The sequence below is a fragment of the Tremella mesenterica genome, assembly GCF_000271645.1.
Source record: "Tremella mesenterica DSM 1558 unplaced genomic scaffold TREMEscaffold_4, whole genome shotgun sequence".
In the NCBI taxonomy this organism is placed as follows: Eukaryota; Fungi; Basidiomycota; class Tremellomycetes; order Tremellales; family Tremellaceae; genus Tremella; species Tremella mesenterica.
The window spans coordinates 1,050,774-1,077,477 of NW_006711228.1; the positions used below are offsets into that span (position 1 = coordinate 1,050,774).

Here is a 26,704-nt window from a genome sequence, read left to right on the forward strand (position 1 = left end):
CACAAGATTGGGCCTCGCCCAGTGCGGCAATCCTTGTATGTGGATCTTTGTTATGTCCATCCATCACTCCTTCCTCCATCGCTCCGCTATATCCACTGTCATGTACCAATTATGAACAGGCGGGTTGTGTTGGAACCACCCTGACAGACAGGCAAGCAACGGATACAAATCGCTTCCTGACGTTCGATCAAGAGGTCCTACGACTCCCACGGACGAATACAAAGATGTTTCTATGGTCTTGTTCGAATGGCTACATCAAACCTGACTTTTCTCTTTCACGCGCACATCGACTCGATGAACCTTCTCAACTCGACCACCGGTGGAGCACTAGACTACGGGCTATCGGTCATAAGGCAATTGCGGCAAATGTAACATCGGGAGGGAAACAGTAATGATGGTGACGACGTCATGTTGAGCTACCATCAATAAAGCGCCCTCCTTCGTATCTTCCATCAAAACTTGTTTGGGATCTGCGATGAAGAGGTTTCCTCCAACCATCGAGGTCGTCCACATCGCCATCGTTCATCGACGTTCACATATATAAACAAGTACATCCTCGCCTCGCTTCCAAAATCTCTGTACAATCTCCTCTCCCCCGAATCTTTTTCCTACAAACATTGTCTCCCAATATGCTTACCTATCTTCAAGTGTACGTCTTCCACTACTTATCTCCCACTGGTATATATGCATAACAACCACCCTCCCCAACTCCCCAACATTCCGCAAGAGTTGTTCTGCTGGTTTATATGATTTCACTCAATTATCCTTGCCTGAACATATCCCACGCAGTTGTGTTACCTCCTCACAGAATTTAAGTGCCCACGAGGTATATTGTTGACCTTTACAGACACTTATGCTTCATATTTCCTCCAATCTTCTTCCTGTTTGCTATACTACGCCCTGTGTTGGGTAGAAGGGATGTTATAAAGATTATATTTCTGACTGTTATTGTGAGTTATCTCCGATCGATTCGACTGACGAGCTGATCGCCAGGCCACTGTGTATACCACCCCTTGGGATAATGTCAGTGACATTTCCAGTTGATCAGACGTTAATTCTTTACGGAGAATGACTCTTCTCCCTCGTTATCACTCCCTCAGCTCTGCTCTGCAGTCGTGTTCTCCGCCTTCCAGTTGTGATACCTGGGAAAGGGAAAAATGAAGGGTACGCTGACTCCCAGTGGCTCATCGCCCAGTCGGGCTGGGCTTATCCTGAAGGTTCCGTATTATTGACCATCGGATATATACCAATTGAAGAACACCTCTTCTTTATCCTACAACCGATCTTGCTAATTCTACTACACACGGCTTCGACCCATCCTTCGTTACTCCCATTCAACGTGCAGCGTCTACTAGCCTCTTCATCATCCGCCAACCTTCATTCGGATGTGGACGGTGAAACTGTATCTCTGAGCCAATCTTATAAAGAATTATCAAATGGGCAAAAACCAAAGTCTCGTGTCAAGACAAGTCAGCAGGATATGAAAGGCCGAGACACGATCCAAACTTTACCTTACCGACCTTTCGCTGCTTTCGTTTGGGGATTGGTCTTCTTGTTTGGACTTGCACTGGTCAACGAAGCACATGACAACTTACATCTTCCCTTGCCACAAGTATTTCAAATGGGCAGAAAAGTGTTGTATCTCGGCTGGATCTTGGTCTGGATCGCCCCCGTCCTATCATTTGTCACTTTCATCGGAGCGAGGAATTTCGATAGTCCCGGTGATAAATGGACGTTCGCCTTAGGAACAGGATGGCTCTTGATGGTTGACACGTAAGCATCCATATTCCATGGCCCGCCCATACTTACTTCAGAATTGCTATTCGTTCAGGATCATGGACCATCAATACGGATACCTCTATAGGTGTAGAATTGTGGCGTGGTATGCCATTAGAGTGAGTGTTCCCAATTAGTCCTAGGACCAATTGACTTGGAGGGGCTGATTTGAAACAGAGAGTGTATATTCTTCTTCCTCACTACTCATCTTATCATGATGACTTCCTCGATAGTATCTCATTTACATACTTTACTTGTTCTCTGTCCCACTCTTCCCCCTTGCCCACCTGCCAGAATTATCGAACATATCAAAATACTCAATCGAGTCGCTCTCAGTCGGCCGAAAATCGATATACATATGTTGAGCGATCTAGCCTTGGCAGAACAAATTTTGAAACGGGGTAGTAAAAGTTTCGAAGTTGCGAAGATGGCTTTTGGACGAGAAATGAGAATTCCTTTGGTCGCTATATATGCATGGGCAAGAGTTACCGTAAGTTCTTCCCACTCCATATCCCCTGCACAATATCTGATGTGTAGGATGATTTAATCGACGATTTACCTCCTTGCGATCTAACCAATGGTGATTTAGTTCAGTATAAAATGAAGATCATCGATAGAATCCGACAACATCTTCATGCGGCTTATGATGGTTCAGATTGTGTTGATCTCGAAGGAATCATGGACAAAATCCCTCATTTGACAGAAGAAGGAAAATCGGCTTTTAGGTTGTTTTCGAAGATTGTTCCGAGATTAATACCTATTCATCCGTTTTTAGAATTGTGTAAAGGGTACGAAACGGATTTACGATTCTTATCTCCTCCTCGTACCACTATCACGTCGTCTTCTCCTTCGACGAAATCATCAACCAATTCGACGATCAATTTCCAGACGATGTTACGGGCGAAACTGGAAAATCCCAATTTTTCACTGGAGAAATATTTACCGATCAAAAACATTTCCGATCTCATGCAATATGCCGATCATGTGGCGGGGGGATCTATAGCTGCAGCTGTTTGTTATCTCTCTTGGTCCGTTTTGACCCCTCCGATGGATTCTAATGAAGGATCGGAAATTGATAGTTCAAGACCTGTGGACAATTTCAAATGGAGTGAGAGAAGTCCTCCTCGTGCCAAACTGAATTTCATTTCCGACGAGTACGAATCGACAAATGATAAGCGAAATATATCGGAAGTGAAGCCAAATGTGAAGGGAGATAAGAGATCGAAAGTTTTGGTAAAGGAAGTGAGAGATACGTCAATTTCAGAAGGATGTGAAAAGAAAGATGAACAAGTGGAAGAAAGAAAAAAGATCCTTCAAGCTGCTACAGAAATGGGAAGGGCATTACAACTAGTCAACATTTCTCGTGATGTTGTTAAAGACGCATTGATCGGTAGGATATACGTTCCTCTCACTTATTTCACATCTAAACAATCTATCGTGGATCTTCTTTTACCATCAACGAGAATACAATCTTACGCCACGTACAGTCTACCACTTTTAGACATCGCCGAGAAATTAAGAGTTGGGTCAGAAGATGCTATAGGAAAGATGCCAAGGGGAGCTAGAGGTGGATTGAGAGCTATGATCGCCAGTTATTTCAAGATTTCTCAAGGGGTACGTGATAAGAATGGAGAGGTGGATGAGAGAGGTGTAAAAGTTAATCAGTTGAGTAGGGTAGGGGCGGCTGCAAAGGCTATGTGGTGGGGTTGAAATCGATACATACCCTCTTTAACCCTCCTCTTTCCACATATACTTCTCTTTTTTCCCATTTCTCTCTCTATCCATTCATCCCCTACGACGGATACATGGACAACGAAAGAAAGGGGAAGTTGTGATACATGGATCAGAGGGAGATTTTCATCTTGACAAACTTGAGATGATATAGATAGAGTAGACAGAGTAGAATATGCATCTTGGCTGACTATAGTCTAGTAGAGAGTACGGAGAACGCGTCAATGTCCGGGTGAAAGCATGTTTGGAATTTACATACACGTCACCTTTACTTGACACACTTCTCTTTACTCTGCATACTCGACGTTCAATTGGAATACTTATATCTCGCAGGTCCCAGCGCTTAGCACTCTGTGCACTATTGTCAACATCCTCGCCGAGAGCGAATAGATCTCATGATCCAGTTCGATGGACAATAAGCGAGGGGCGACAATCCGGAACACCTTCATCTGGTCTTCCTTCGAGTTCGAACCTCTCGAGCGCTAGATTCTGAAATCGGGTATCACATCACCTACACTTGCACCTGCTCTCCAGTACCAATACCAGAGGGGACTTAGAAGGATAAGTGACACCATCTTTCGACAAACTGGGTCGTATACCTTCGTTGGAAGAACCGTGACGGGACGAAAGCCAACAAGATGGATCGGTCGTCTGTAGAGACAATCGGTGGATTAGAAGCTCTCGTAGCTGCTGCTCAATTACCACCAGTGGAGTACCCTCATTCCCACTCACATTCACATTCACGTCCTCAAACACAATATCGACATCCACCTCAAAATTCGCACACTTGGCATAATACACATTCCAGAACACAGGGTGATCAAGGACAAACTCAAGTTCAAGAACTAGTCAAATCAAACGATCGACCGAATGATGAACATGATATTCCTGGTGAAATGACCAACGCTCAATTACTAAACTTAATATTTTCTTCTCAAATACCAAATTATACCAATCCTCAATCTACTTCACAACCTCAACCTCAAGTGCTCCAACATTCCTCTCAATCACAATTCAACTCTACTCATCCTACACAATCCAACATTCCTTCGCAGTCGTCACAAACACAACCTTTCATACCTATCGGTCAATCCACACCATATCAACAAACTCGAAGTGGAAGAATATCTAGACCTCCTATACTTCCACCAATTCCTGAATTATTATCTCAACTCAATACTGGTTTTTCATCATCCACCACCGCGAATGGGACCGGGAATCCGAATGGGAAAGGAGAGAATCATAATAATGGTGAGATGGTACATGGTGATATGGAGAATCTATTCAAAGCGTTTAATGAACATTATCAACAGAATCCCAATCAAGTAGAGAGACAGAACACTAGATATGAAACTCAGATAGAAGGGAAAAGGAAGAGAGGTAGAAAACCTCTTTCAGAAGAAGAGAAAGTGGATAGACGAAGGGCGAGAAATAAAATGTCAGCTTTAGAATCTAGGAAGAGGAGGAAAGAACATGTTGAAGATTTAGAAGATGGTTTAAGGGATAAAGAGGATGAATGTGAAGTTTTGAGAACTAGGGTTAATCAGTTGGAACAGGAGTGAGTGTCGATTTTCTTCGCTCTTCTCATCTACTTTACACTCATTTCGGTCTCAATACTATCTTTCCTCGAACACCGTTGCCTTTCTCCATTCCTAGTCTTTAGAGTTCACTACTATGTGCATAGTTTTTGTGAGAGGGGCAAGACTTAAGTGTGTCGTATGGTTAAACTGTTGACTAATGAATAGAGTTCAAATGCTTAGAGGACTTATCCTTGGTGCTGGTCTAATGATGCCTATGTCAAAACCAAACCCAACTCTGAATCATATCCCACAACATCCTCCTCCCTCTGGTCTTTCTCAAACCCTAGGTCCATCTTCCGTACCTACATTCTCAACACACGACTCAGCTCTTTCCGTTCAAGATTCAGTCCCGATCCCCTCTTTCGACTCTCTATTCAATATCGACCCACTCGATCCTGATGGTGAAGATGACGGTGACTTCTTACCTGAATCATCACCGAAATTGTCAGATTCAGATTCGGACGCAGAAACACCTTACACACAAAAAACATCTAGAAAGAAGAAAAAAGGAAAGAGAAAAGTTCAAGAAGATGATGAAGAGGAAGAGGAAGAAGATGATTGGATAGATCCTGATGTCGAAGATGAAGATTTATTCTTACCAATTGAAGATGTACCTGTACCACCTGAAGAAGCAAAAGGTCTCATGGCGGAATTAGGAATTGAGAATCATGGTCAATTAGGAACTGTCGTTAGGATGATTATGGATGCTGCGGGTGAAGGAGGTTTGTCAGAGGAGATGCATGGGAAGTTGAAAGCTGTTTTAGCTTGGACTCAAAAGGTGGATTAAATTTTCAATGTCGAGTAGGATTCATATTCATAAGAAATAGAAGAGGAGGTTGTACTTTGAAAGTTATTGAATGAAGTGTTAAAATAAGAAAGATGAGATACATGTTTATTTGTTTCTTAAGTTCCTACCATTATAGTCACGGCCATTGCTATACAAGCCAAAGAGACATAAGGTGATAAACGTTCACCTATTCTTGCGCATTTAAAAAAGACACCTAGGAATCTGTATATCAGCAAGATGTCCCATTCGAATGTTCCCTAAATGTCCAAACTTGATTTTTCCAGAAATGACAGTTCTCAACATCCATGATCCTAGCCTCGACTTCCATTACACTCATGACCTACCCTGATTCACAATACACGATAAGATCATCCATCAAGTCCATCTCCAACCGATGAATGACAAACCGGGACCATGGGACAATGTGGGCCGTGGTGAAGAACAAGGCAGTGGGTGATACAGACAGTAGGGACGTGTAGAATCAGTGAAACTTTTGACTCACCCAGATTTTTTACGATCTATCAAACCAGGTGCAGCTCCTCTGACATAGGTGGAAGTACAAATGAGTAATAAGAAAACGAGTAAGAGTGATTGGAAGTTGAATAGGGCGGACTTGTTTCGTCAGTTCCTCTCTCAAACATTCGGTAGATGGGGAAACTGAGGAATCACCATTTTGTCGCTTTCTTGATTCGATCCTTTCTATGTATTGTTTGTCTCCATATGCTGATTTGATGGTTTTCAACAGGAGTTAGAAATCTTCTAAAGAAGTACCAGGTATAGTAAGTACTTGGTGAGAAGTGAGAAGTGGATGATGTAACGTGGAAAATCCAAAGTACTCAAACAGCGCGACTTTCTTTCCCGCATTTGCCACTATATTCTCTCTGACGTCTCCCTATCATGTCCCATTTCAAAACATCTCATTGTATATAGTTTCGATCTGGGACGGTGGTACGGTGGGGTATTTGGGTGGAGGACAAGATGACTTCTAAAGATACTGCTCAATCTACCAAAACCTCAAAGAAATCTCCCTCTCGTCGATCTGGCAAAAATGGAATCAACGGAAGTAACAAAAAGATGAGTTCTCTCAGTTCTGTAAGTCTCCCTTCTTCATTCACTTCCCTTACGAACCTTCTGACTAGTGTGAGATGAGGAGAAAGACTCAAGGATTGATATAATAGTTCCAACCTATGCTCAATTTCGCAAAACCAATCGTTGCTTCCACCTCGGGTCCCGCTCGACTCGACTTTTCCTCCAAGTCGAGTACCAAAGATGAAGTAGATAGGAAAGCTATGCCTCCTCCTTTACCTGGTTTCTTCCCTAAATCTCGGTCATCTCTGTCAGCTTCTACTAGACAAGTAAAAGCTTCCTCTTCAGATAGTGGTGGACCTTCTTCGACCGTCTTTCACTCCGCCAAGACCATTTCTGATTTTCACTCAATCAAGAGCAAAAAAGTAATTGAGATTCTGGATGATGACGAGGACGAAATAAATGGACAAATACCTAAAGCAGGTCCTAGTGAGTTCTGGTCATCATATTCGGCTTGTCACAGCTCATCAATAGGTAAAATATCCTTAATTCATGCCATCTGGGCAGATCGTTTCGTACCTTCCACTGCGGTGAGTAGTTGAAAACAGGAGAAGGAGAGTTGACGAAAAGATAGAATTGGCACCTGGTAAAGCCCGAATAGCCAAAGTGAAGAATTGGCTCTCGGAAGCTCTTTACGGATATCCTGCCGACGTTGTTTTACCTCCTGCTGGAATGAGCAATCAAAGTAAAGAGAGAATAAGGAAGTACAAGGTCAGTCGGATGGAAGGTAACTAATGAAGCTGATGGAGAAGAGGATTTTGTTATTGACTGGACCGGCAGGAGCTGGAAAGACTACGACGATTAGGGTGTTGGCTAAAGAGATGGGTGTGGAATTGGTAGAATGGGGAGATAGTATGGATGAGTATTCGGTCGGTTTGGGTACGTATCACCGTTCTCATCTTCCCCCTTCTTCCCTGCTTCGTCTCTGTCCTCCGTCTTCTTCCCTGTCCTCACGTCCTGACCCCGGCTCAAGGTCTCCCTTCAATGCTTTTAGGTGAGCGGACATCGAACGCATGTTCAATGAGAGCGTGAGGTGAATACGACAAGGAGAGAACCAGTGCTGATTCGCCAGACCGAGAATCAAACGCTACGAGGATCACCAATTTTATTCTAAGAGACTGTTTCGCCCCTCTCGACCAAACCACTTCCAGACCTAGAATACTATTCATGAGCTCTTTACCTAATCTCACACATTTACCTACGAGAGAAGCTTTTCACTCGGCACTAGTGACATTCTGCAAAACCTTTACTCTGGACAGCTGTCCTTTGGTGATTGTCCATAGTGAGGCTGGGTCGGGTGGGAGGGCGGAGGAGAGTTGGATGGATAGAGAGGGAGGTGGAAGAGAAGGGGCTGTTAGTGTAGTTGGGAAAGAAGTCTTAGGTTCTCCCTACTGCCAGGAAATAGAGTGAGTTCAGTTTCTCAGACTCGAAAACACCCATCTTTGTCAAGAAGTCCAGTGGTCGCTTCTAGTTTTTTGCTAGTGTTACCGGAAATATTTGGCTACTAGGCTCACTCATAGCTTCATACCGCTCGCCCCTACATTCATCACGAAAGCTCTCTCACGTGTGCTCGACCAAGCTATTCCAGACGTCAAGCAACGACCTCCTCACTCGGCCGTCCAGCTCATCGCCCTTTCTGCCAATGGTGACTTGCGATCTGCGATAAACTCTTTGCAGATGCTATGTGGTCAAAACACCCGTCTGACGGGTAACAAGCGAAAGCGGAAGAATCGCGATATCGGCTCTGGCTCGTCAAAAACGGGTCGAGGTAGTAGGGGTGGTAAAGGAGCTCGAATCGATGTCTCTGACGACTTGAGAGCTGTGTACGTATCATCACATCCATCAAGGTCATGTCGGTGCTGATGGGTAGACTCGATATCGTGGCGAAACGAGAGAATAGTCTGAACCTGTTTCATTCCCTCGGCAAGGTCTTTTACAACAAACGTCAGCAGATGGACTTGTGTTTAGCGGTCAGCTGATGATCAGGTTTCAGTGATCCGCGAATAGACGAAGAAGATCAAGAGGTCGTTGCTACCGTCCGGGCTCTTGCCGTGGACGATCCACTACCGTCTCACTTAGAGCAATATCAAAGATCCAAATCTCTGGTTCAAGCGGAGGTGAGCCACAATCTGACTGGTCAAGCTTTCACTGATGAGTAGAATTTCCTCCCTACGATCTCTGTCGACGCATCCACATTTTCTTTATGGCTTCATCAATCGTTGCCCTCTTTTTGCACGGATATCGATCAAGTTGCCGAAGCATACGACGATCTTTGTCGAGCAGACATGATGCGTACGGATGATGACATTGTTAGCTCATCATGTTATTTTCACTTTGAGAGCTGACGTGTCAGTGGCAATCCAGTCCTCAAGCCATCGCATATGCGTTACACATTGTCGTCCGCGGTTGTCTCTTAGCCCTCCCATCCCCGGTACCTAGGTCAGTCTTCGGAATTATGTACTGATAAACATGCTGAGGAGAAGGAATAACCAGAAAGTTATTAAACCTCAATGGTTCGATGCCTATCGTTCCGAAAGGGAGAACAGTAGTCGGATCAATATGACCTGGGCATCTTTGGCAAAACAAGCTATCAAATCATCTTCCATCGCTTCTGACGTTTCACTGCATGAGACCCTGTCAGAGTCGACAGGTTGGGGAGGTATACAAAGTCGGTCCATCCTGGCAACAGAGACAATTCCCATGATGCTCAAACTTGAGAAACTTCATAATCGTGAGTTATCTTGAATGTTATGATTTCTTGCTTATCCATCAGGTCCTCTTTTACCCCCAAATGCACAAAATCTGTCCTTACCACCATACGCAACGTTTATACGTACTCAATCATTGGACGAGAGAGATACAAATGAAGAAGAAGAAGAGCCTTCTTTTAAAGAAGAAGTGATGAGAAATTGGGAAGAAGATGAGGAAGAAGAAGAAACGAGTTGGTTGAAAGATGATGAGATTGAAGATTGGGATTGAGAGTCATGATAGCTGGTTTATGGTCATGGTCATGGTCTTATGTTAGGGAGAGGTGGAATGCACTACATGTTGTTGAGCCAGTCACTTTTGAGCCAGTCCTGGACGGGTCCGGATGACACTCGGATGGAAAGGTAGCTCTAGAGTTGGAAGTAAGTGATTCTGAAAGAGTTGTGAGGTGGACGACCGGTTAGGCCGAAAGACCGAAAAGTACCCTAACTTTACAACACGCCTTTAACGCTCACTCATCCTCTTCTTCTTCACTCTTCACTCTTCACTCTTGCTATCACTTCGTCGACTATCATGGCAGATCCACGTCCGTCGACGGATGAAGGTGAGTTCTGTCGAGGTTCCTCTCCTAACTCATTCGTCTTGTCAAAAGTTGGAGGCATATCCCCACTCCCCACTCTTCCAGTCAAAATATCTTACATTCCTTCGTTTGTATCCTTTGTTCTACACACATGCCCCAACCGACTTCATATTCCCGTCCAGTTCGTCGTATCTAGAAGCAGTACTCTATACATTCAACCTTCTCATCTGTTGAGCCAGATGCTATCTGCTACATGCTACATGCTGTAAGGCTTGACAGTAGCCATTCCATTCAAGAATGCTACAAACACTGAACGCTGATTCCAAAGAGTCCGCACCTTTGCTCAACCACGATAATCATGTTTCCTTCCTCGATTCCATTTATCGTCCCTCAAGACCAATATCCAAACTTGAGAAACTCCTCGGTCTAATCAGTATCATCCTATTGATTCTCACTTCGACATTTATCGGTTTATTCGCAGGATCACAATCAGCTTTGAATAGGTCAAAAGGTGGTAATAAAGATACTATCATAACTACCACAATTGATCCTCGACCAACAGTCACGACTATCACCGTTCCACAAGGAACTATCACTACGACCAAAAACCCCATCACTACTACAGTTTCAACTAATCCTACTTCTTCTGTACCTATTCCGACTGGGAAACCTGATCGGAATGTTTGTATCACTCCACAATGTGTATTGTTGAGTGCGGGTATTTTACAAAGTATGAATACTACCCAAGATCCTTGTGAGGATTTCTATGAATATGCTAGTGAGTAGTTTCAATTCCTCGTCTCATCGCTTCACCCTCGTCAGATGTAAGTCCGTCACCGTTTTCCGTTATAGAATCTACCTGAGCATGAACGCATTTTCTCCCATCTTTGAAACGGGTGTTTTCTCGAATGTTTCTGGTATTCCCGATCAAGAGACTGACTATTTAGCCGGCGGATGGTCATCTTCTCATAGCATTCCTCCGGATAGAGCATCGTACGGATCATTCAACGCAGTCGCAGATGACAGTAAGGTGGTATTGCTGAAAGTCATCAATGCCATTCCTGACGAACTACCTAAAGATGCTGGTCCAGAGGAAAGAAATCTTCACAAAGTGAAGGCTGCCTTCTCCAGTTGTATGGACACGGTCAGTAATACTTCTGTCTCTTGCCCGCTTGTTTTGACACCCTCACATCGTTTTCACCGGACTCGATCAACAACAGGGTAAACTGAGGGAGGGGGTGGGGGAACAGGAGAAGTCCTCTTTCCCCTCCGGGGAGAGTCGGAGATGTCCTGAAACCGGACTGACTTCACAGGACACGCTCAATGACATCGGCATCAAACCTTTATCAAACCTACTCGAGGAACTTCTGGATATCTTTGGACCTCTTGACGTCAACGTATCAGTCGATACCGATGCTTTGACTTCATCTTCCGATTGGTCAGAAGACTGGAACGAAAACTACACACTACCTCCAGATTTACTCGTAGCTGCGGAAAAGATGAACTTTTATCGTGACGCCAGGAAGACCGGTCCCATCACTTGGTCAAAACGTCCGATGCCACTCGCTGTTAGTCTAAATGATGAGGATAATTTCTCGTTCGATCCTGAACGACGCGATCGTATCACCAGCGCACTCGCCTTCCTTCACTCGCATGGGGTTGAAGCTCTACTCAATTTCAACATAGAAGGAGATGTCGGGGGTGCTGATCCTCAAGTGCAGAGCTTGTGGTTGTACCAAGCCTTCGGTGGACTACCAGCCAAAGAATACTACGAAGAAAAGCCCATCTTCGATCTGTATGTCGATGTACTAAGCAAACTCCTTATTCATGTCACCGCAACGTCGACCATCGAAAACTCAGACTTCGAACAACGCGATTTACTCGATGACATCCTCACTGAGGTTGACGAGTTCGTGGGACTCGCCGATGAAGAAGAATCGCAGTGGCCTTGGCCATGGCCTGACAAGGATGGCGAGACTTCCCCTCCTCGCAAGCCCACACCTCCCAAGCATGGGGACTCACGGGAAGAACGTTTCAGGAGGCTGGCTTTCAAGGTCGCACAATTTGAACGAGAGTTGGTCCGAGCTGGCGCCGATCTAGAATACCTTTTCAACCCTCATTTCGCCTACAATCCTTACGAAACGAGAAAGGTTGAGAAGGCTTTACCTTTCTTTGATCTCCCTACCTACCTCGCTTCCATGTCCCCCCGCACATTCCCAGAAAATATCACAGTAACCCATCCTCCTTATCTTCAGGCGGTGACCAAGCTGGTACATGAGACTCCGGACTATGTCCTCGGTGGCTACTTCGCGATGAAGCTAGGCATGACTTATGCTGGGGCATTGGGGCCAAACGTAGAGGTGCGAAAGGAAAAGACGAGGTTGAACGAGGTTTTGAGAGGTATCAAGAAGGGAACTCCGGAAAACAGGGAAGATGTGTGTCTGGCCAGTGTGGACGACATTGTGGGTTTCATTGTAGGTAGAGAATTCGTCAAGGAAACCTTTTCCCCAGAGGCGAAGGCCGATGCTGAGGATATCATCAATTGTGAGTATGACTTTCTGACCGTCGCTCTACTTCATATCTGCCCTTTCGTCTTTGACTTCTGGTATAACTTCAGCTGGTATCTGACCCCTTAGTCTTGGCGGCTAGCTGACTGTTAGCAATTATCCACGCGTTCCATGACAAGTTACCCGATGTCAAGTGGATGGATGCCGAGTCGGCAAAAGCTGCTCAACTCAAAGCTGAAGCTATCATTCCCAAAGTTGGCTACCCCTCGTTTCCCAATACCACCGACCCTGCGTCGTTGGAGCGTTGGTACGGGAGGACGATTGTTGAAAAGGGAGACTTTTTCGGTGCTGTGATCAGTTCGACGTTGGTAGAGGGGAGCAGGACTTGGTTGACTCTTGGTAGACAAAGAGATAGGGGTGGTTGGGATATGTACCCACAGACTGTCAACGCTTATTTCTGTGAGTTGTTCTTGACTATCAACAAAGCGACCGTCCCCTAGTCGAGCCTCAACACGTGTAATCTTCCACCGAGATATCTGAGAACGGAGGGGTATAGTGGAGATACGCTGACGACAGCTCCGAGTGATAATGAGATTGTTTTCCCTGCTGCTATTCTCAATCCACCTTTTTATTCGCACGCATGGCCTGATCACTTGAAATATGGCGCTTTTGGTTCTGTTGCGGCTCATGAGTTGACACATGCTTTTGATAATTCCGGTAGTCAATATGATGAACATGGTGAGTGGTCCACCCTCTTTCAAACCAATCAAATCAGGCCAACCCCACTGATCCCCAGGTCGTTTAAGAGAGTGGTGGTCAAACGCTACAGTGGAAGCTTTCGAAGAACGCGCACAATGCGTTTCGAAACAATACAGTCATTATTGGGTTCTTGATCAATCCGGTAATAAAGTTTATGTGAATGGTAATGTCCGTCTTTTCCCTTGTGTCTTTTCGTTATAGCTGACGATGACAGTTGACAAATGGTGAAGGTCAGCTCTTATTTTGATGTGACAAGCCAGGGCTTTAGCTGATAAATAGATATAGCCGATTCAGGTCTTGCACAAGCTTATACGGCTTGGCAAAATAAGATCAAGGAATCAGGAGAATCAATAGCTCTTCCGGGTCTTGAACAATTCTCAGACGAACAATTATTCTTTATAGCATTTGCGAGGATCTGGGCTCAACTTATAAGACCTCAAGCTGCCGTACAGAGAATAAGAACCGATCCTCATTCTCCTAATCAATGGAGAACCATTGGGACTTTGCGTAACAATGGAGAGTTTGCTAAAGCTTGGAATTGTAAAGTAGGTTCGGGTATGCGACCGAAGAAAGAAGATCGATGTGAGCTTTGGTAGAGTTTATTGACATGTCACAAATAAATTATGTACATTGAACCAATGAGAAAACGATGCATGACAACAGATGAACATATTTTGGTATCTTTTGAACCTATCACACTTACAGCTGTGGAGAGATGGAGAGATGAAACGATATGAGCTAAAACCGTAAAGACAACAATGAAGTGACGAGAAAGATAGACACGGGGGGCGATCATGAGAGATTGAAGCGAGATGAGTCATAAACGGAAAGGAATATAAGCAAAACTGGTTCAAATTCGTACACCATTCAGTCTACTTGGACCTTGTCTCCCAATCCAATCAACTTCATCTTCATGTCCTATCTTGGTAGCATCCTCATCATCATCTTGTTCAGTAAGTTCATAAACCTCTGCACCTTCTTCCGATTCTGTCCTTGACGTTCGTCTTCTTGACCTTGAAGGTATCTTCGAGTATCCTTCTTCCACAGCGTTAGGAGGGACGGCGGAGGTAGAGTTGACCCCTGTGGAGAGATAGAGATGGACGAGGAAGGTGATGATGAGATAGACTAGGAAAGATAGGGAGAAGTCCTGTGAGTCAGCATGGGGATCGTAGTTGATTGTGCGAGGAAATTATGAGGGATTAAGTCAGTCTCCGGGAGATCAGGGGATTTGGACAAGACATGGAGATTTTGTTGTACTTTGATGGGATATCGTATGGGCGAGAATGGGTCTTGGGTGAAAATGGTCGGGACTAGAATAATATATGAAAAGAGAATGAGGTGTTGATGATTCGACGACGACGACGACTCACAAAGAGAGCATAGGAAACATGGTCAATACCGAGATTATCAACATTACGAAGTTCTTCGTCTGTAGCTGACATGAACAGAGTTCCACCAAGTACCAATAGCTGTGCGTTAGTTGATCTTCATTCTTGGTCACAATATCTCTCTACCCAAAAATCCGCTTTAATTATACGCGTAGTACGAAAGTGGATAAAATACAGCAATGTTTCACAGAGACTTTTGAAGCAAGCATGTAGATCGACGATGATGTATGTGGAGAAATATTGGATTACAGTGGTGTTTGATATAGATATCACCACTCACATACGGAGGTAAATGTTGGAAAACCCTGATAACACCATGAGGTGTAGCTTGATCATTCAAAACGAAACAAATCTCTACCAATCTCAATACTCCCGCAGCGATAAGAGCATAACCAAACAAAGCGTGGATCTTCATTCAATTAGTCCATTGTGACATGCTTTTGAACAGTATGACTCACTTTGGAAGAAATCATCAAAGCTTGTTCATGTGCTGACATACCCCAACCAGTCATGATGATTCTGTCCAATCAGCTTTAGTCTAAGTTGCACTGAACAGATCCCTTCAACTAGTGACGAAGAGTGATCGGCGAGTTGAGGAACAGATCAGAAAAAATTGAACGTACATGACTGCAGGTACGAAAGATCGTTTACCTTTGCGTGAGAGAAACACTCCTAACATTCCGCCTGTCCACCATAATACGCCCTGTATATCAGTGACTGGAAGAAAGAGGTACAAGATGAGACATACCAGCATGGTATGTTGCATATCTTTATGACTCCATGCTCCACCATGATGTTCCGTGAAGGTATTGACGATGCCCTATGCGGGTCAGCGCTCTTATTTTGACATTTTATGACGGTTCGCTATGACATCGGTGCATGGAGTAACATGAGATGGTTCCGAACGAGCGGGGGGAGGGGTGAAAAGAGAAAACACTCACCCAGACCATTATAGTACTACTGTCTAACATTTCTTGACTACAACCTATCCTCTCCAACCAATGTCCACCAAGGTTAAGCATGATGACCAATATGACAGCGTAGGCGATGAATGCAGAGCCCATTATGTAGTGTGCGAGACATTGACCGAGATCACCACCACGACAGTAACCTAAAGCTGTGGCGACGCCAAAGAGCATTTCTAGCGGTCAGTTCAAGATCTATCTCCTCTGGTGGCCAATAAAAGTTATTCGACGTGACGCTCGCGCGACAGCGGAAGGGAGATTACACTAAGACTGGCGCCGTAGCCCATGTTCCAGATGATGGCAGTGAGGGAGGAGTAAAAGTGAACAAGAAAGAAGCGGGAATGAGTTTATGAGGACGAAAAACTTACGTGTCCAACCTAGTATAGGGAAAGCCTTTCCAATGACCGAATGAACAGGTACCACCCATTTTCTCACGTTTTTCTCCAACACATGAAGCTTTAAGAATATTCCCAAACCTGCTTGCTGCTTTCTCAGCAAATTGAATATTGTATGGAATTTGTGTACTCACCACGAGAACTGTCCAGAATAGGATACGAGCCATGATACCATGAACCTAAATGTCAGACCAAGCGTACACATATGTGTCGTGCCCTTGATAGCTCAAAATTGGAATTTCATGGAGAGGTGTGGAGAGGGTAGGAGGGAGAGGGTAGGTGGGAGGGAGGGAGGAGATTGGAGGAGAGAGGGTAGGGGGGAGGGGGGAGGAGATTGGAGGAGAGAGGGTAGAAGAGAGGGAGAGCGGAGAAGAGAGGGAAGGGGACAATAGCGAAGGATCACTCACGGTAGCTGGAAATTGTCTTCCACCATGATGATGTCCCATCCACTGACCCGCGTAATTTAAGACGACATTAACGCTTTGTAAAGGAACATGATATTTAGATCTAACGATTAGTTGATAATCTCACAAATCATCCGTCAACAAAATACCACCTACCTCACTATTCCCTCTTCCCCCAAGATTTGATCATAATGAACAAAGCTGCATGATTTAAGCTGAGTTGAGATAACCAGATTCGATAGGAGGATGTATGACCAAACGACCAGTTGGAGGAGGTTGAAAAGGGAGTGAAAACTCACTTTGATAATCCTAATACCATACCTATAGGGAAAGAAATTCCCCAGAGAAAAGTTTGTAATGACATCTAAAACTTATCAGTTTCATGTTGAACATCACCATTCTTCGTCTTTCCAAACACCATGTCGACTCATTAAGTGGATGACACTTTCTCCAAGATACTCTTCCACGATCAAATCATATTCCACAGAGAAATGAGTTCTCTTCGCTCATGACTACCACCCTACACATGACTCCCCCTGATTCTCAGTGACTTGAAGGGTACGATCAAGTATCTCTTCAGCAATATCCTGATGATCCATATATACAACACTGGGCGCATCCTGTTCGTTCTCACGGAAAGGAATTAAAGAGAAAGAAAATATCACTTTCACTTACATGCGTATAAATGATCGCATCGAATGGTACTGAAGTATCGATCTCTGTGATATTATGATGATTATGAGCTAAGACTGGTGATATCAGCTACAACGTTTCATATCTCCAAGCTCACTTCACTCTCCTTCTCACATCGTGAGTGGAAATAACAGATGTGACAAAGAAGGATAGAGAAGGGGGTAAAGGGTTGGGGAAGAGATCGTCACTGACCGTATTCCGACAAAGTCAGAAGTAATAATAAAACACCTAATCGTCTCATCGTGATGATGACTTGTAGTACTTGTACTATGCAAAGGTGATATCTTGTAGGAGTATATGTGGTGTGAAGAAGAAAAAGGGAGAAAAGAGTGAGAGTGGTGGTTACGTCGGCTCTGGTCGAGGCCGAGGTTTTGTATGGCCCGCGCGAAGGGCCATTCGTTTTTTTTTTTTTTTTCCGGAGAATTTTTTTTTTTTTGGAGACTACCTCTACATCTCGATGATCTCGATGAGGTTCATCGAGATTGTGGTCGATTCCATGTTCAGACAACCATCCATGTAATCATCATCAAACAACAATCTCGATGAAGCTCATCGAGATTCTGTCATTACGTTTGAGATAACGTCAACAGCTACATGTCTCACTATCAATTCTTGACTTTACTTGTATATCGTTTCATCTCTCGATCATTGTCTGCTTGCCTTCCATCATGGTGAGCTGAACTTCCTTTGGTTCTCACCAAATCTCAACGCCTCTAATTGACTTTTAGGATCAGCTAATGACTCCTGCGGATTATCAGGTAGTCCTGTCTAATGTCAACAACTACACAATCCCCGTGGTCAATTTCCTCAATGACAACGGTGTTGTAAATTTTGATGTTGATCAACTCCCCACTCATATCGATAACATTTCTCGCCTCCTTCTAGACATCCGTGACCTAGAAATCCATCTACCGCCCCCTTTGTATCTGAGGATCTGCGCATATCTGCAGGACATACTGAACCGCCTTGAAATCGTCGAAGATCGTCACTTGAGGTCCATTGGGAACCCCGTTGCTCCTCCGGGAAGATCTTGGGAGATTAGTAGCACTGGCGTGCGTAGATTGGTCATCGATACGGCTATCCTATTGGAACTGTGCAGGGAAGGCTTTACCGATGGCGAAATCAAGGAGTTCCTTGGATGTAGCGAACGAACAGTCAAACGTAGGAGAAAGGAGATGGCCATTGCGAAGAGGGACTTTCCTGAACTTTCCGATGAAGATGTAGCCGGTGTATGTCAACCCGTATGTCATCTCGTAGCAGCTTGCTGATCAGCAGTGGGTGTTGTATGTGTTGAAGTACGGCAGCGGTGACGAAGGGGAAAAGGGGGTCCACGCTGGCCTCGAAGCAGTTGGTGTTCGCGTTCGTCGGGATCACCTGCGGCGAGTCCTTAGGCATATGGATCGAGGCAACACCGGTATCGCACCTTATCCTATGATACGAAGAGTGTACTCTGTTCCTTGTGTCAACGCTATGTGGCATATCGATGGTCATCATAAGCTCATTCCCTGGAAGATCGTTATCCACGGAGGCATTGATGGCTTCTCTCGCATGATCACCTTCCTCAAAGCCAGTGACAACAATCGAGCAAATACCGTATATGAGTCTTTCAGCCAAGCCACGCGTGACTACGGTTGGCCTAACAGAATTCGGGCTGATCACGGGAGAGAGAACTGGGATGTGAAGAAGGCCATGGAATCTGTGCGAGGTTCGTCGGATGTCGATGATCCTCATCGAGAAACAGGCTAACGTCGTAGGTCTCAATCGCGGTTCATTTATCCAAGGTCCCTCGGTTCATAATCAGCGAATTGAACGACTCTGGGTGGATCTACAGCGATGGTGTACCAACCGCTATCGCAGGCTTTTCATAAGCATGCAAGACAACTCACTTCTCAATCCTGACAAGGCGATCCAACTGTGGTGTCTTCACTTCTGCTTTCTACCCATGATCAATGAGCATCTGGATTTTTTTGCAAATCGGTGGAATCGTCACGGAATAAGAACAGTTCGGCATAATTCGCCTAGGAAGATCTGGCTGAGAAGTGAGTTTCTTTGCTGGCTTCTATACACAGTGTCCTGCTGATGATAGATTGTCTGCAGCTGCAATTTGATCCTCTCAAAGAACCTGTCCGCCTGTTGGGAGACGAGGATGATGATGACGAATTTCGGGCACACAGAGAGCGGAACTTTGCCGACTATGGAATCGACCATTTTGATACACGTGCAACTCATCAACAGCATGAGAGAGATCCCTACGTTCTTCTCGACCCAGTCATCGACTATGTTGTGGATCGAAATGCAGATATCGCCGAGTTCATGACTTCCGATCTATTTATTCATCACATACAAGCTGTGGCAGGCAGCCCCTGGCCCGTTGCCGATGACTTTGGCGTACAACGCTACATAAACACCTACGAAGCCGTGCTGGATACAATCTGTGAGAGATTTCCCTCTGTCTCCCGAGCTGAATTAGAGGAACTGTGATATGGAGACCATTTTGTAACTTTTATGCATCAATTCCGTGAATTTCCTGAGAATCTGTCAATCTCAATGATCCTCATCGAGACTGAGAGATGCCACCAACCGTCAACACCGCAAAACGCCGGAAGCGGATGTTGACATCCGCTCGATGAGATGAAAATAAACATATCTCGATGATCCTCATCGAGATTGATTAAATCATCTTGAGACTTACATAACCTCAGCGAGACTATAACAGAATAAGTAATATGGATCCTTCAGCATCTGAAGCCGCGGTGAGTGCTTGAATTCTTTCGATAGCGTCCAATCTGCTGAAGAAGCTGGCGACTCTCTCTGAAGTGCTGACTAAGGCAATCCGAGATCTAGCTGCAGTAGCAAATAAAGGCTCTGCACAATCGTCATCAGGCCCAATTCCGGCAACTCCGTCATCGGCAAGCACATTGTCACTGCCTCATACCACCAGCTTCTCAGGTGGATCGGCCCCCTTGGGGTCGATTGCGAATTATCCTACCCATGGAGTCCTGCAAGGTGTCAATATCCCTCCGGGGAATAGCACCTGGCCAGTTCAGGGCTTTGGTGAGGGCTTAGATGCTGTCCAGACTCCTAATCGTTACTCGACCCAGAACCCCGAAGCATCTGAGATGATTCACCCTCCCTCATACATCAAACGGCTGCAGAGCGTCAATCGCGGCAACGGGATCGGTGCTCCCAAAGGCCTTTCCCGTAGTGGGTCGTCCGTCATTGCTAGGTCAGTCTCTGGTAGCCAAAAGGGTCTGAAAGGTATGGTAAGGCTGGGCGACAGTCGTCGGGTGAGTGTCTATCCTTGCTAAGTAAGCTGACAGGGCCCAGATTATGTTGATTCTTGATAAAAGTCTCATCGGCTTCCAGCAATTCCAGTTTGGAGGCAAACATGAGTTCGACCTAATCTGGGACCTCTGTGAAAGCATGGGTGCTGTCGTAGCATGTTCTCCTATTGCTCGCGAAGACGGACCTGCCGAGGTGCAGAAAGCTGTTCGAGCAGCTTTCTCCGATTATACATCCTTGCTTGTGAACCATGGGTTTTCGTGAGTCTCAACTTGATCTCTATGTTATATTGACACTGACCGTCGTCAGATGGGCCGCCTTGTCTCGTACTCAGACTTACTTCATCTCGCATGGTGACTCTGGGGGTATCAGTGGTCAACATCTCTCGGAAATATACGTTAAACAGCCTTGCGCCATAATCTATTCGAACTCGAATCATCCCGGTATGGACTTCTCGCGCCGAGTGCGAGAGATTGTGGCCCCTAGCCCCCAGGACGATGCCTTGGTGGAATCGGATGGACTGATGGTGGCATGCTCGAAGTGTGGAAATCTCTTTGACTCTGATGTTGTCAATGACCATGAGCGTGCCTGCTCCAAGGTAAGCTTTGTACAAACTGGCAATCTAGCAAGCTGATTAACAGAAACGCAAAAACAAAAGGGAACCTTTTGGGAATGCTACTATTGCGGTCAAAGCAGAACCAAAAACCCCAACGCCGTTCGCCTACGATGGCATGAACCCCGATCGTCCTATCGAGATCCCAGGCTCCAATGATGGTACACCCCTCGCAAAGAGATCCAGGACAGAGGGTTCCGGAAAGGACAAAAGGCGAGCTGCTCCCAAGTCAGTCGTGACATCTCCTCCTGTGGTCAAGAAACGTCATCGTACCCGTCGCTCAGCTGCAAGGATCAGTCTCTCTCCATTTCCTATTTCCATCGAGAAGCGACCTCGTGCAACCAAGAACTCACTGATTGGCAGAACCCAAGACCCTCTCTCTGACATCTTCGAGGGTGAAGCCGCCCTGTCTGGCACCGAACAGGATTCTGACAACGGCGAGTACGACGGGAGTCATGCTGCTCAGAAGCTCATTCTCTCCATGTTCGGAGAGAATGAGCTTGACTTTATTCCCACTCATTTGCCTTCGAGAGACGATGAACAGCTATTGGCAAGTAGCTCAGTGGCTGCACCTGTCACAGGATCTTCCTCGCAGTCCAACCGTGAGTGAGCGCTTGCATGAATTGTTCAATACTCACTCTCAGGTCGGGCGACACGTTCGACCAGCAAGGCCCCGGTTTTGCCTTCCGACTTGTGATTGAAGTAAAGATGTTACATATCAAAATTAGGATAGATTGACCAAAGTAACGTAGATGATTGTTTTAAGGATGCACAGGAAAGTATTTCGTTCAGATTAACCACTACTAAGCTCTATTGCAGAAAAGTCGATGACGTTCATCGACATTAATACAGACAGTTGCGGAAGGCCATTCTGGCTTCTGATAGCAGACCGGAAAAATCTCTGTATGTCAACTTACCTATCTCAAAATCAGTGATTATTGCGTAAGTTCGATGACCCTCATCGACATCAAGCTGTTTGTTGCGCTTCCGGTAGCACTGCTTGACCCCCTTTGGGTTCGGTTTCAACCTGACATCTGCGGGCTGCACTGACAATGGAACAATTGTGACAATACTGACTGAAACTCACCGGATAATTAATAAAGTCGATGATACTCATCGACTTTATTGAATACACTGGGCCCTCAACCGCCCATCACATTTGAAAGGTCCTTTGAAGGGGCTTTGGACAGCTTACGGATCCGGAGAAAATATGAAACACTTAACTCAAATTGCACAATCTCGATGAGGTTCATCGAGATTGTTCGTACCTTTCCAAAAAGGGGCGTGCTGTGTTGCTTGGTAACGAGATCATCTAAATGTGACATATTTGTTTTATTGCTGTTGATAACTTTTACCGTTGACCTTGATTGCTGCAAATTCACATAAGATTCTTAACACAGAATGCAATCATCCATGAAAGACGGTACTCCCACTGCTCAGGAAGATCTCGAAGAGGAGGTAAACAAGGTAATTACTGTCAGATATCAGATAGGTCAAGGGGTGTGCTCACGAGATGTCAGATCTCTGCGCGCAGACTCGGTGGGATCACACAATTCTGGAAACGAAAAGACGAACAGAATAGTCCTAGCTCCACTCAGCAGACACTGATGGTATCAAAATCGCCTGAAGAGTTAGCCCGTGAACTTGATGATACACCTGAGTCTTTTGAGTGTGAGTTAGATCAACGGCCGGGGAGGCCCGAACTGAATTGATGATGCAGCTGCTAAGTCTGTCCCATCAGGAGGTCTTGAACGGTTACACCTGTCGATGAATCATTACGACAGCGAGTCCGAGAAGGGGGAAATCGAGCATCAAGACACCCCTCACCCTACCACGCCGACAGAAATTCCTTCGCAACCTGCCGAGCCAGCTGTGGTGAACGAGAATGTAGGACCCATGCTTGCCGAACCGACCCCCCTCGTGTCAGATTCTACGGCCTCTATGGTGGAAGATGTAGCTGCGACAACGCCAACAACCGACAACATGGCTTCCTTGTCTCGGCCTGTGATTGCATCCTCTGCGGCAAATGACTCACTTCCGCCACAACAGGGAAATAATCAGTCTTCTTCGTTGGTTGTACGTCTGGTGGTACCTCCACAAGCCTCCGAAAATTCATTGAAAGAGCCAGAGAATCAGCAGCAAGATGGGTTCGAAGCTCAGTCCGGCAGTGATGAGCCTGGCAGGGGACAGGTCTTGTTAGTAAGTGAGGATGTCATGGAAGACACGGAGACCATTAGACGAGAGCGTGAGGCTTCGAGCCCCCTTCGAAAAGTGGAGTTTGAGGAGCATGGGCCGTCATCAGCAGGGTTAGACGATACGGAACAAAGAGACGAAGATTTCGAGCCTGAAAGGAAAAGGAGAAAGAGGGGTGACGCTCAAAGAGAACGAGAACAAGTGCGTGCGTGTGTCTGTTGTCTTTTGAGCTAACATCGATCACAGGCTGTTGCCGAATCAGACAATGTCACGATACATGAGGGCACCAAACGGTGTTGGAGATGTCAATCTCTTGATCTCAACTGTATGGTGGTGCCCGGGAAGAAAAAGTGTATCCACTGCTCTCAAGAATGTTCGTTAGCACCGACCACACAGTCGAATTTTGAGCGGACACTCTTGCAGCAGGTATACAGCGGGTTAGAAGGTAGCTTAGGGCTAATTGAGACTGACAAGGTGGAGAAATCTGCAAGAGTTCAAGCCACGGAGTCTTTAACCCAATCGTTAGAACATTTGGCAACTGTCGGGGTTCGAGGTGGATGTCTTGTGGATGAGGTAGGTAATAAGATACATATGTCAGTAATTCCGGAATGAATGTTGTTATACTAGGCACTTCAATAATATAATAAAAACTGGACTCAGTGAAGAAAACTGTCAAAGAGTATTTGATCTCGATGATCCTCATCGGGATGAGCAATACATACATCAAGGCAAGCTGTTTCGGTAGGGAGAGTTTGACAACTATAAGTCCTAACAACGCACTGTTTGGCGAAATTCTCGGTCACTTCTACATAATCTCGATGATCTTCATCGAGATACTCGATTGTCAATTGACATCTCCACCTCCGGCCGACCCGGCCGAGACTTGAAAGAATCACGACTGCAGAGAAGGTCGTAACTTGAATGAAGGTCAGTGTGAATAAAGTATTGTCGATGAGGCTCATCGAGTTCATTGAGACTTGGATCTTTGGCTTCAACAATGGTATCAGCCAACTCATCAGGGACTTGCAATGTTGCGCCCTCGAGAACAGGTCTCAATGCAGGTCCTGTCTATCATGATGCATTCTAACCTGTTCTTTCTCGCATTGCAAATATTGATATAACATCAAATAAGAGATTCCAAGGTGACCAGTTGCTTCCAGTGATGGTGAGAGTCACTGATGTCAGTATACAATGAGCCAATTTGACAAATCGACCTGGAGCACAGATGAGCTCATCGAATGGATTTCAGTAATGATAAACGAATCCCAGTCGCTACGACTAAGCCAGCCCGCTGAGAAAGACTACGACTGGGAAAGTCTCCCGCATTATCCCCGTATGTTTGCAATGGAAGAATTAGGAATGAGAAAGAGGGAGAACGGAAACCATGAGAGGAGTCTAACCGACCTCTTATATCATATCTCCACCCGACGTAAGCCAATGCTCAGAGTTGATGTTTGAGGGGTCAGTAGCTCATGTGCATTTTCAGATATTTCAACTGCCCAAGCTGTGCTCGTCAAGAACGCTGAGGAAGAGTTGAGATTTGTGCGTGAAGAAAGTCGCCTGCTGGAGACAAAGGTAGCCGACATGTGGCCTCGATTACGCCAGCGGGAGGAGGCAGAAAAGAAAGCTGCAGAGGAACAAGATGAGTTGGAGATGTTAGAAGTAGAGAGAATTACGCCTGTGAAGGAGATTACGCCTGAGAATACCCCTACTGTCTCCATGGAAGAGGAATGAGTGGATTGGACCAGAGTAACCTATGTGATCGAAGCAGGATGAATGACCCACCATTGAGATTGTGACGTGAGCTTCTTGTTATACTGCTAGCGCTGCATGCTGCTACTAGATACTGGTATTAGCTACGATAGAGTACCAGACTCAAGCAGGTCACAGCTTAGGTTAGCGAAGACCTTAGTACTCAGCTAAAGAACCAAGAATTGGGAAGTGAAAGCAAAGTGACTCTTTTAGCCTGATCCCTGCAAGAAAATTGATAGATCTAACCATCTCGATGAGGATCATCGACTGTCAAAGGTCCTCAACGTAAAATTACCAAAGGAGGCCGTCACGCGGTAAAGGACGGAAGCAACATGAGACAATCTCGATGAAGTTCATTGAGAGGCTGATCATACTGTTGACATTGTCGTTGAAAATCCTGTTTGCTTTAGATTGGTTCAATTGTATTAAGGTTTCACAATACAAATCTAAGTGGTCACCACGAACAAACCTCAAGTCAGTAGAAATTGTGAGTACAGCATAGTCAGGTTCGGTCTATATGGAGGTAATCGATGTTGATGTTATCAGTATTTGTGTGGATCACTGTGTGTGAAGGGTGGCCATGCCTCCCGTGACTCCCTGTGAGCCAATAAGCTGAGGAAGATCGACAAAGAACCTCACTGACCAGACCATAGCAAAGCGAAAACAGACTGAGACGAATTCTAGTCCCCGGTTGCCTCGCAATGCTAAACGCGAGAAGAAGATCAATGTGAGTGAGCCATGACAGCGTACTTTAGGCCTTGGTAATAATCTGTCTGACGGTTAGGAGGCAAAGCGTGACCCTGCTCATAAGCTGTTCGAGGGTGTACACCGATGTTTCGGATGCCAGAAGGCGGACATAGAATGTGTGGTGTTGCCAACATATAACAAATGTGTATGTTGTGCTGGCGAATGTTCTTTTGCTCCTTCGGCAGAGACTATGGCGGAGATGCTCTGTCTTCAGTCAGCTGCTTCGACAATTCGGGCTGTGATGAGCGTCGTGGAATCTGATAAGACGGATAAAGCGACTAGGAAGGCTGCAGCAGAGAGGGTAAAAGAAGCGATGGAGTTAGTGGCAAGAGTAGCTGTTCGGTCAGGTGGAGTACTAGATAAAAGAGGGAAGAAAGTATACGCTAAGATTCCTGACAGTCGATAGATCACGATCATGCATGCAGTACTAAATCACAGATATGAGAGACTCGATGAGGATCATCTAAGAAGCAAAGATGACGAGGTCAGTGATTAGACATGAAGTCAACCATCAATCTCGATGAACCTCATCGAGATCATCGAGATGTAGAGGTAGTCTCCAAAAAAAAAAAAATTCTCCGGAAAAAAAAAAAAAACGAATGGCCCTTTCCGCGTTCCATAGTTTTGGTCAAACTCCGACGGAAAGTTGCGTGAAGCGTGCGTGCATCGGCCTTGTACATTATGTTGATAGCATAGGACCAGTCTGCAGCTCGCAGCATGGGATAGTAAGACATATAGCATTTATAGACTACTACTAGTC

At 45.4% G+C, this 26,704-nt stretch overlaps 10 protein-coding genes across 10 annotated transcripts; 8 read left to right on the top strand and 2 right to left on the bottom strand.

The window, feature by feature from the left end:
* Window positions 1–629: 629 nt before the first annotated feature.
* Window positions 630–3,486, top strand: TREMEDRAFT_61785 (uncharacterized protein; the record flags this gene model as incomplete). Its single annotated transcript, XM_007004112.1, has 7 exons — window positions 630–649; window positions 848–950; window positions 994–1,023; window positions 1,181–1,773; window positions 1,815–1,895; window positions 2,071–2,266; window positions 2,314–3,486. 7 exons carry the CDS (start codon window positions 630–632, stop codon window positions 3,484–3,486), a joined length of 2,196 nt encoding a protein of 731 aa, XP_007004174.1.
* Window positions 3,487–4,145: 659 nt separating this feature from the next.
* TREMEDRAFT_61786 (uncharacterized protein) lies at window positions 4,146–5,874 on the top strand (the record flags this gene model as incomplete). Its single annotated transcript, XM_007004113.1, has 2 exons — window positions 4,146–5,065; window positions 5,253–5,874. 2 exons carry the CDS (start codon window positions 4,146–4,148, stop codon window positions 5,872–5,874), a joined length of 1,542 nt encoding a protein of 513 aa, XP_007004175.1.
* A 116-nt stretch (window positions 5,875–5,990) lies between these two features.
* On the bottom strand, window positions 5,991–6,489 carry TREMEDRAFT_29628 (uncharacterized protein; the record flags this gene model as incomplete). Its single annotated transcript, XM_007003781.1, has 2 exons — window positions 5,991–6,096; window positions 6,377–6,489. Coding segments are annotated over 2 exons (219 nt in total), but the record flags the coding sequence as incomplete, so codon positions are not given.
* Window positions 6,490–7,533: 1,044 nt separating this feature from the next.
* On the top strand, window positions 7,534–9,939 carry TREMEDRAFT_30228 (uncharacterized protein; the record flags this gene model as incomplete). The annotated part of the gene is made up of 10 exons (XM_007003845.1): window positions 7,534–7,671; window positions 7,713–7,954; window positions 8,112–8,366; window positions 8,481–8,783; window positions 8,831–8,920; window positions 8,954–9,077; window positions 9,120–9,269; window positions 9,314–9,399; window positions 9,441–9,691; window positions 9,734–9,939. Coding segments are annotated over 10 exons (1,845 nt in total), but the record flags the coding sequence as incomplete, so codon positions are not given.
* Window positions 9,940–10,239: 300 nt separating this feature from the next.
* Window positions 10,240–14,108, top strand: TREMEDRAFT_29362 (uncharacterized protein; the record flags this gene model as incomplete). Its single annotated transcript, XM_007003756.1, has 10 exons — window positions 10,240–10,270; window positions 10,575–10,760; window positions 10,809–11,024; window positions 11,194–11,390; window positions 11,560–12,790; window positions 12,907–13,212; window positions 13,330–13,491; window positions 13,550–13,680; window positions 13,727–13,742; window positions 13,792–14,108. 10 exons carry the CDS (start codon window positions 10,240–10,242, stop codon window positions 14,106–14,108), a joined length of 2,793 nt encoding a protein of 930 aa, XP_007003818.1.
* Window positions 14,109–14,362: 254 nt separating this feature from the next.
* TREMEDRAFT_43650 (uncharacterized protein) lies at window positions 14,363–17,670 on the bottom strand (the record flags this gene model as incomplete). The annotated part of the gene is made up of 14 exons (XM_007003927.1): window positions 17,550–17,670; window positions 17,340–17,413; window positions 16,964–17,028; window positions 16,821–16,865; window positions 16,668–16,767; window positions 16,395–16,439; window positions 16,234–16,348; window positions 15,842–16,041; window positions 15,649–15,720; window positions 15,524–15,603; window positions 15,359–15,419; window positions 15,181–15,309; window positions 14,883–14,981; window positions 14,363–14,659 (listed from the first exon to the last, which is right to left on the bottom strand). The coding sequence occupies exons 1-14, from the start codon at window positions 17,596–17,598 to the stop codon at window positions 14,363–14,365; spliced, it is 1,431 nt and encodes a 476-aa protein (XP_007003989.1). The 5' UTR covers window positions 17,599–17,670.
* Window positions 17,671–20,083: 2,413 nt separating this feature from the next.
* TREMEDRAFT_61790 (uncharacterized protein) lies at window positions 20,084–21,949 on the top strand (the record flags this gene model as incomplete). Its single annotated transcript, XM_007004114.1, has 7 exons — window positions 20,084–20,110; window positions 20,156–20,583; window positions 20,708–20,899; window positions 20,949–21,237; window positions 21,281–21,480; window positions 21,616–21,854; window positions 21,897–21,949. The coding sequence occupies 7 exons, from the start codon at window positions 20,084–20,086 to the stop codon at window positions 21,947–21,949; spliced, it is 1,428 nt and encodes a 475-aa protein (XP_007004176.1).
* A 704-nt stretch (window positions 21,950–22,653) lies between these two features.
* TREMEDRAFT_61791 (uncharacterized protein) lies at window positions 22,654–24,332 on the top strand (the record flags this gene model as incomplete). Its single annotated transcript, XM_007004115.1, has 5 exons — window positions 22,654–22,719; window positions 22,773–22,923; window positions 22,973–23,646; window positions 23,692–24,018; window positions 24,111–24,332. 5 exons carry the CDS (start codon window positions 22,654–22,656, stop codon window positions 24,330–24,332), a joined length of 1,440 nt encoding a protein of 479 aa, XP_007004177.1.
* Window positions 24,333–24,636: 304 nt separating this feature from the next.
* TREMEDRAFT_61792 (uncharacterized protein) lies at window positions 24,637–25,179 on the top strand (the record flags this gene model as incomplete). Its single annotated transcript, XM_007004116.1, has 3 exons — window positions 24,637–24,874; window positions 24,932–24,987; window positions 25,021–25,179. 3 exons carry the CDS (start codon window positions 24,637–24,639, stop codon window positions 25,177–25,179), a joined length of 453 nt encoding a protein of 150 aa, XP_007004178.1.
* Window positions 25,180–25,777: 598 nt separating this feature from the next.
* On the top strand, window positions 25,778–26,350 carry TREMEDRAFT_61793 (uncharacterized protein; the record flags this gene model as incomplete). The annotated part of the gene is made up of 3 exons (XM_007004117.1): window positions 25,778–25,796; window positions 25,851–25,924; window positions 25,982–26,350. 3 exons carry the CDS (start codon window positions 25,778–25,780, stop codon window positions 26,348–26,350), a joined length of 462 nt encoding a protein of 153 aa, XP_007004179.1.
* Window positions 26,351–26,704: the final 354 nt, after the last annotated feature.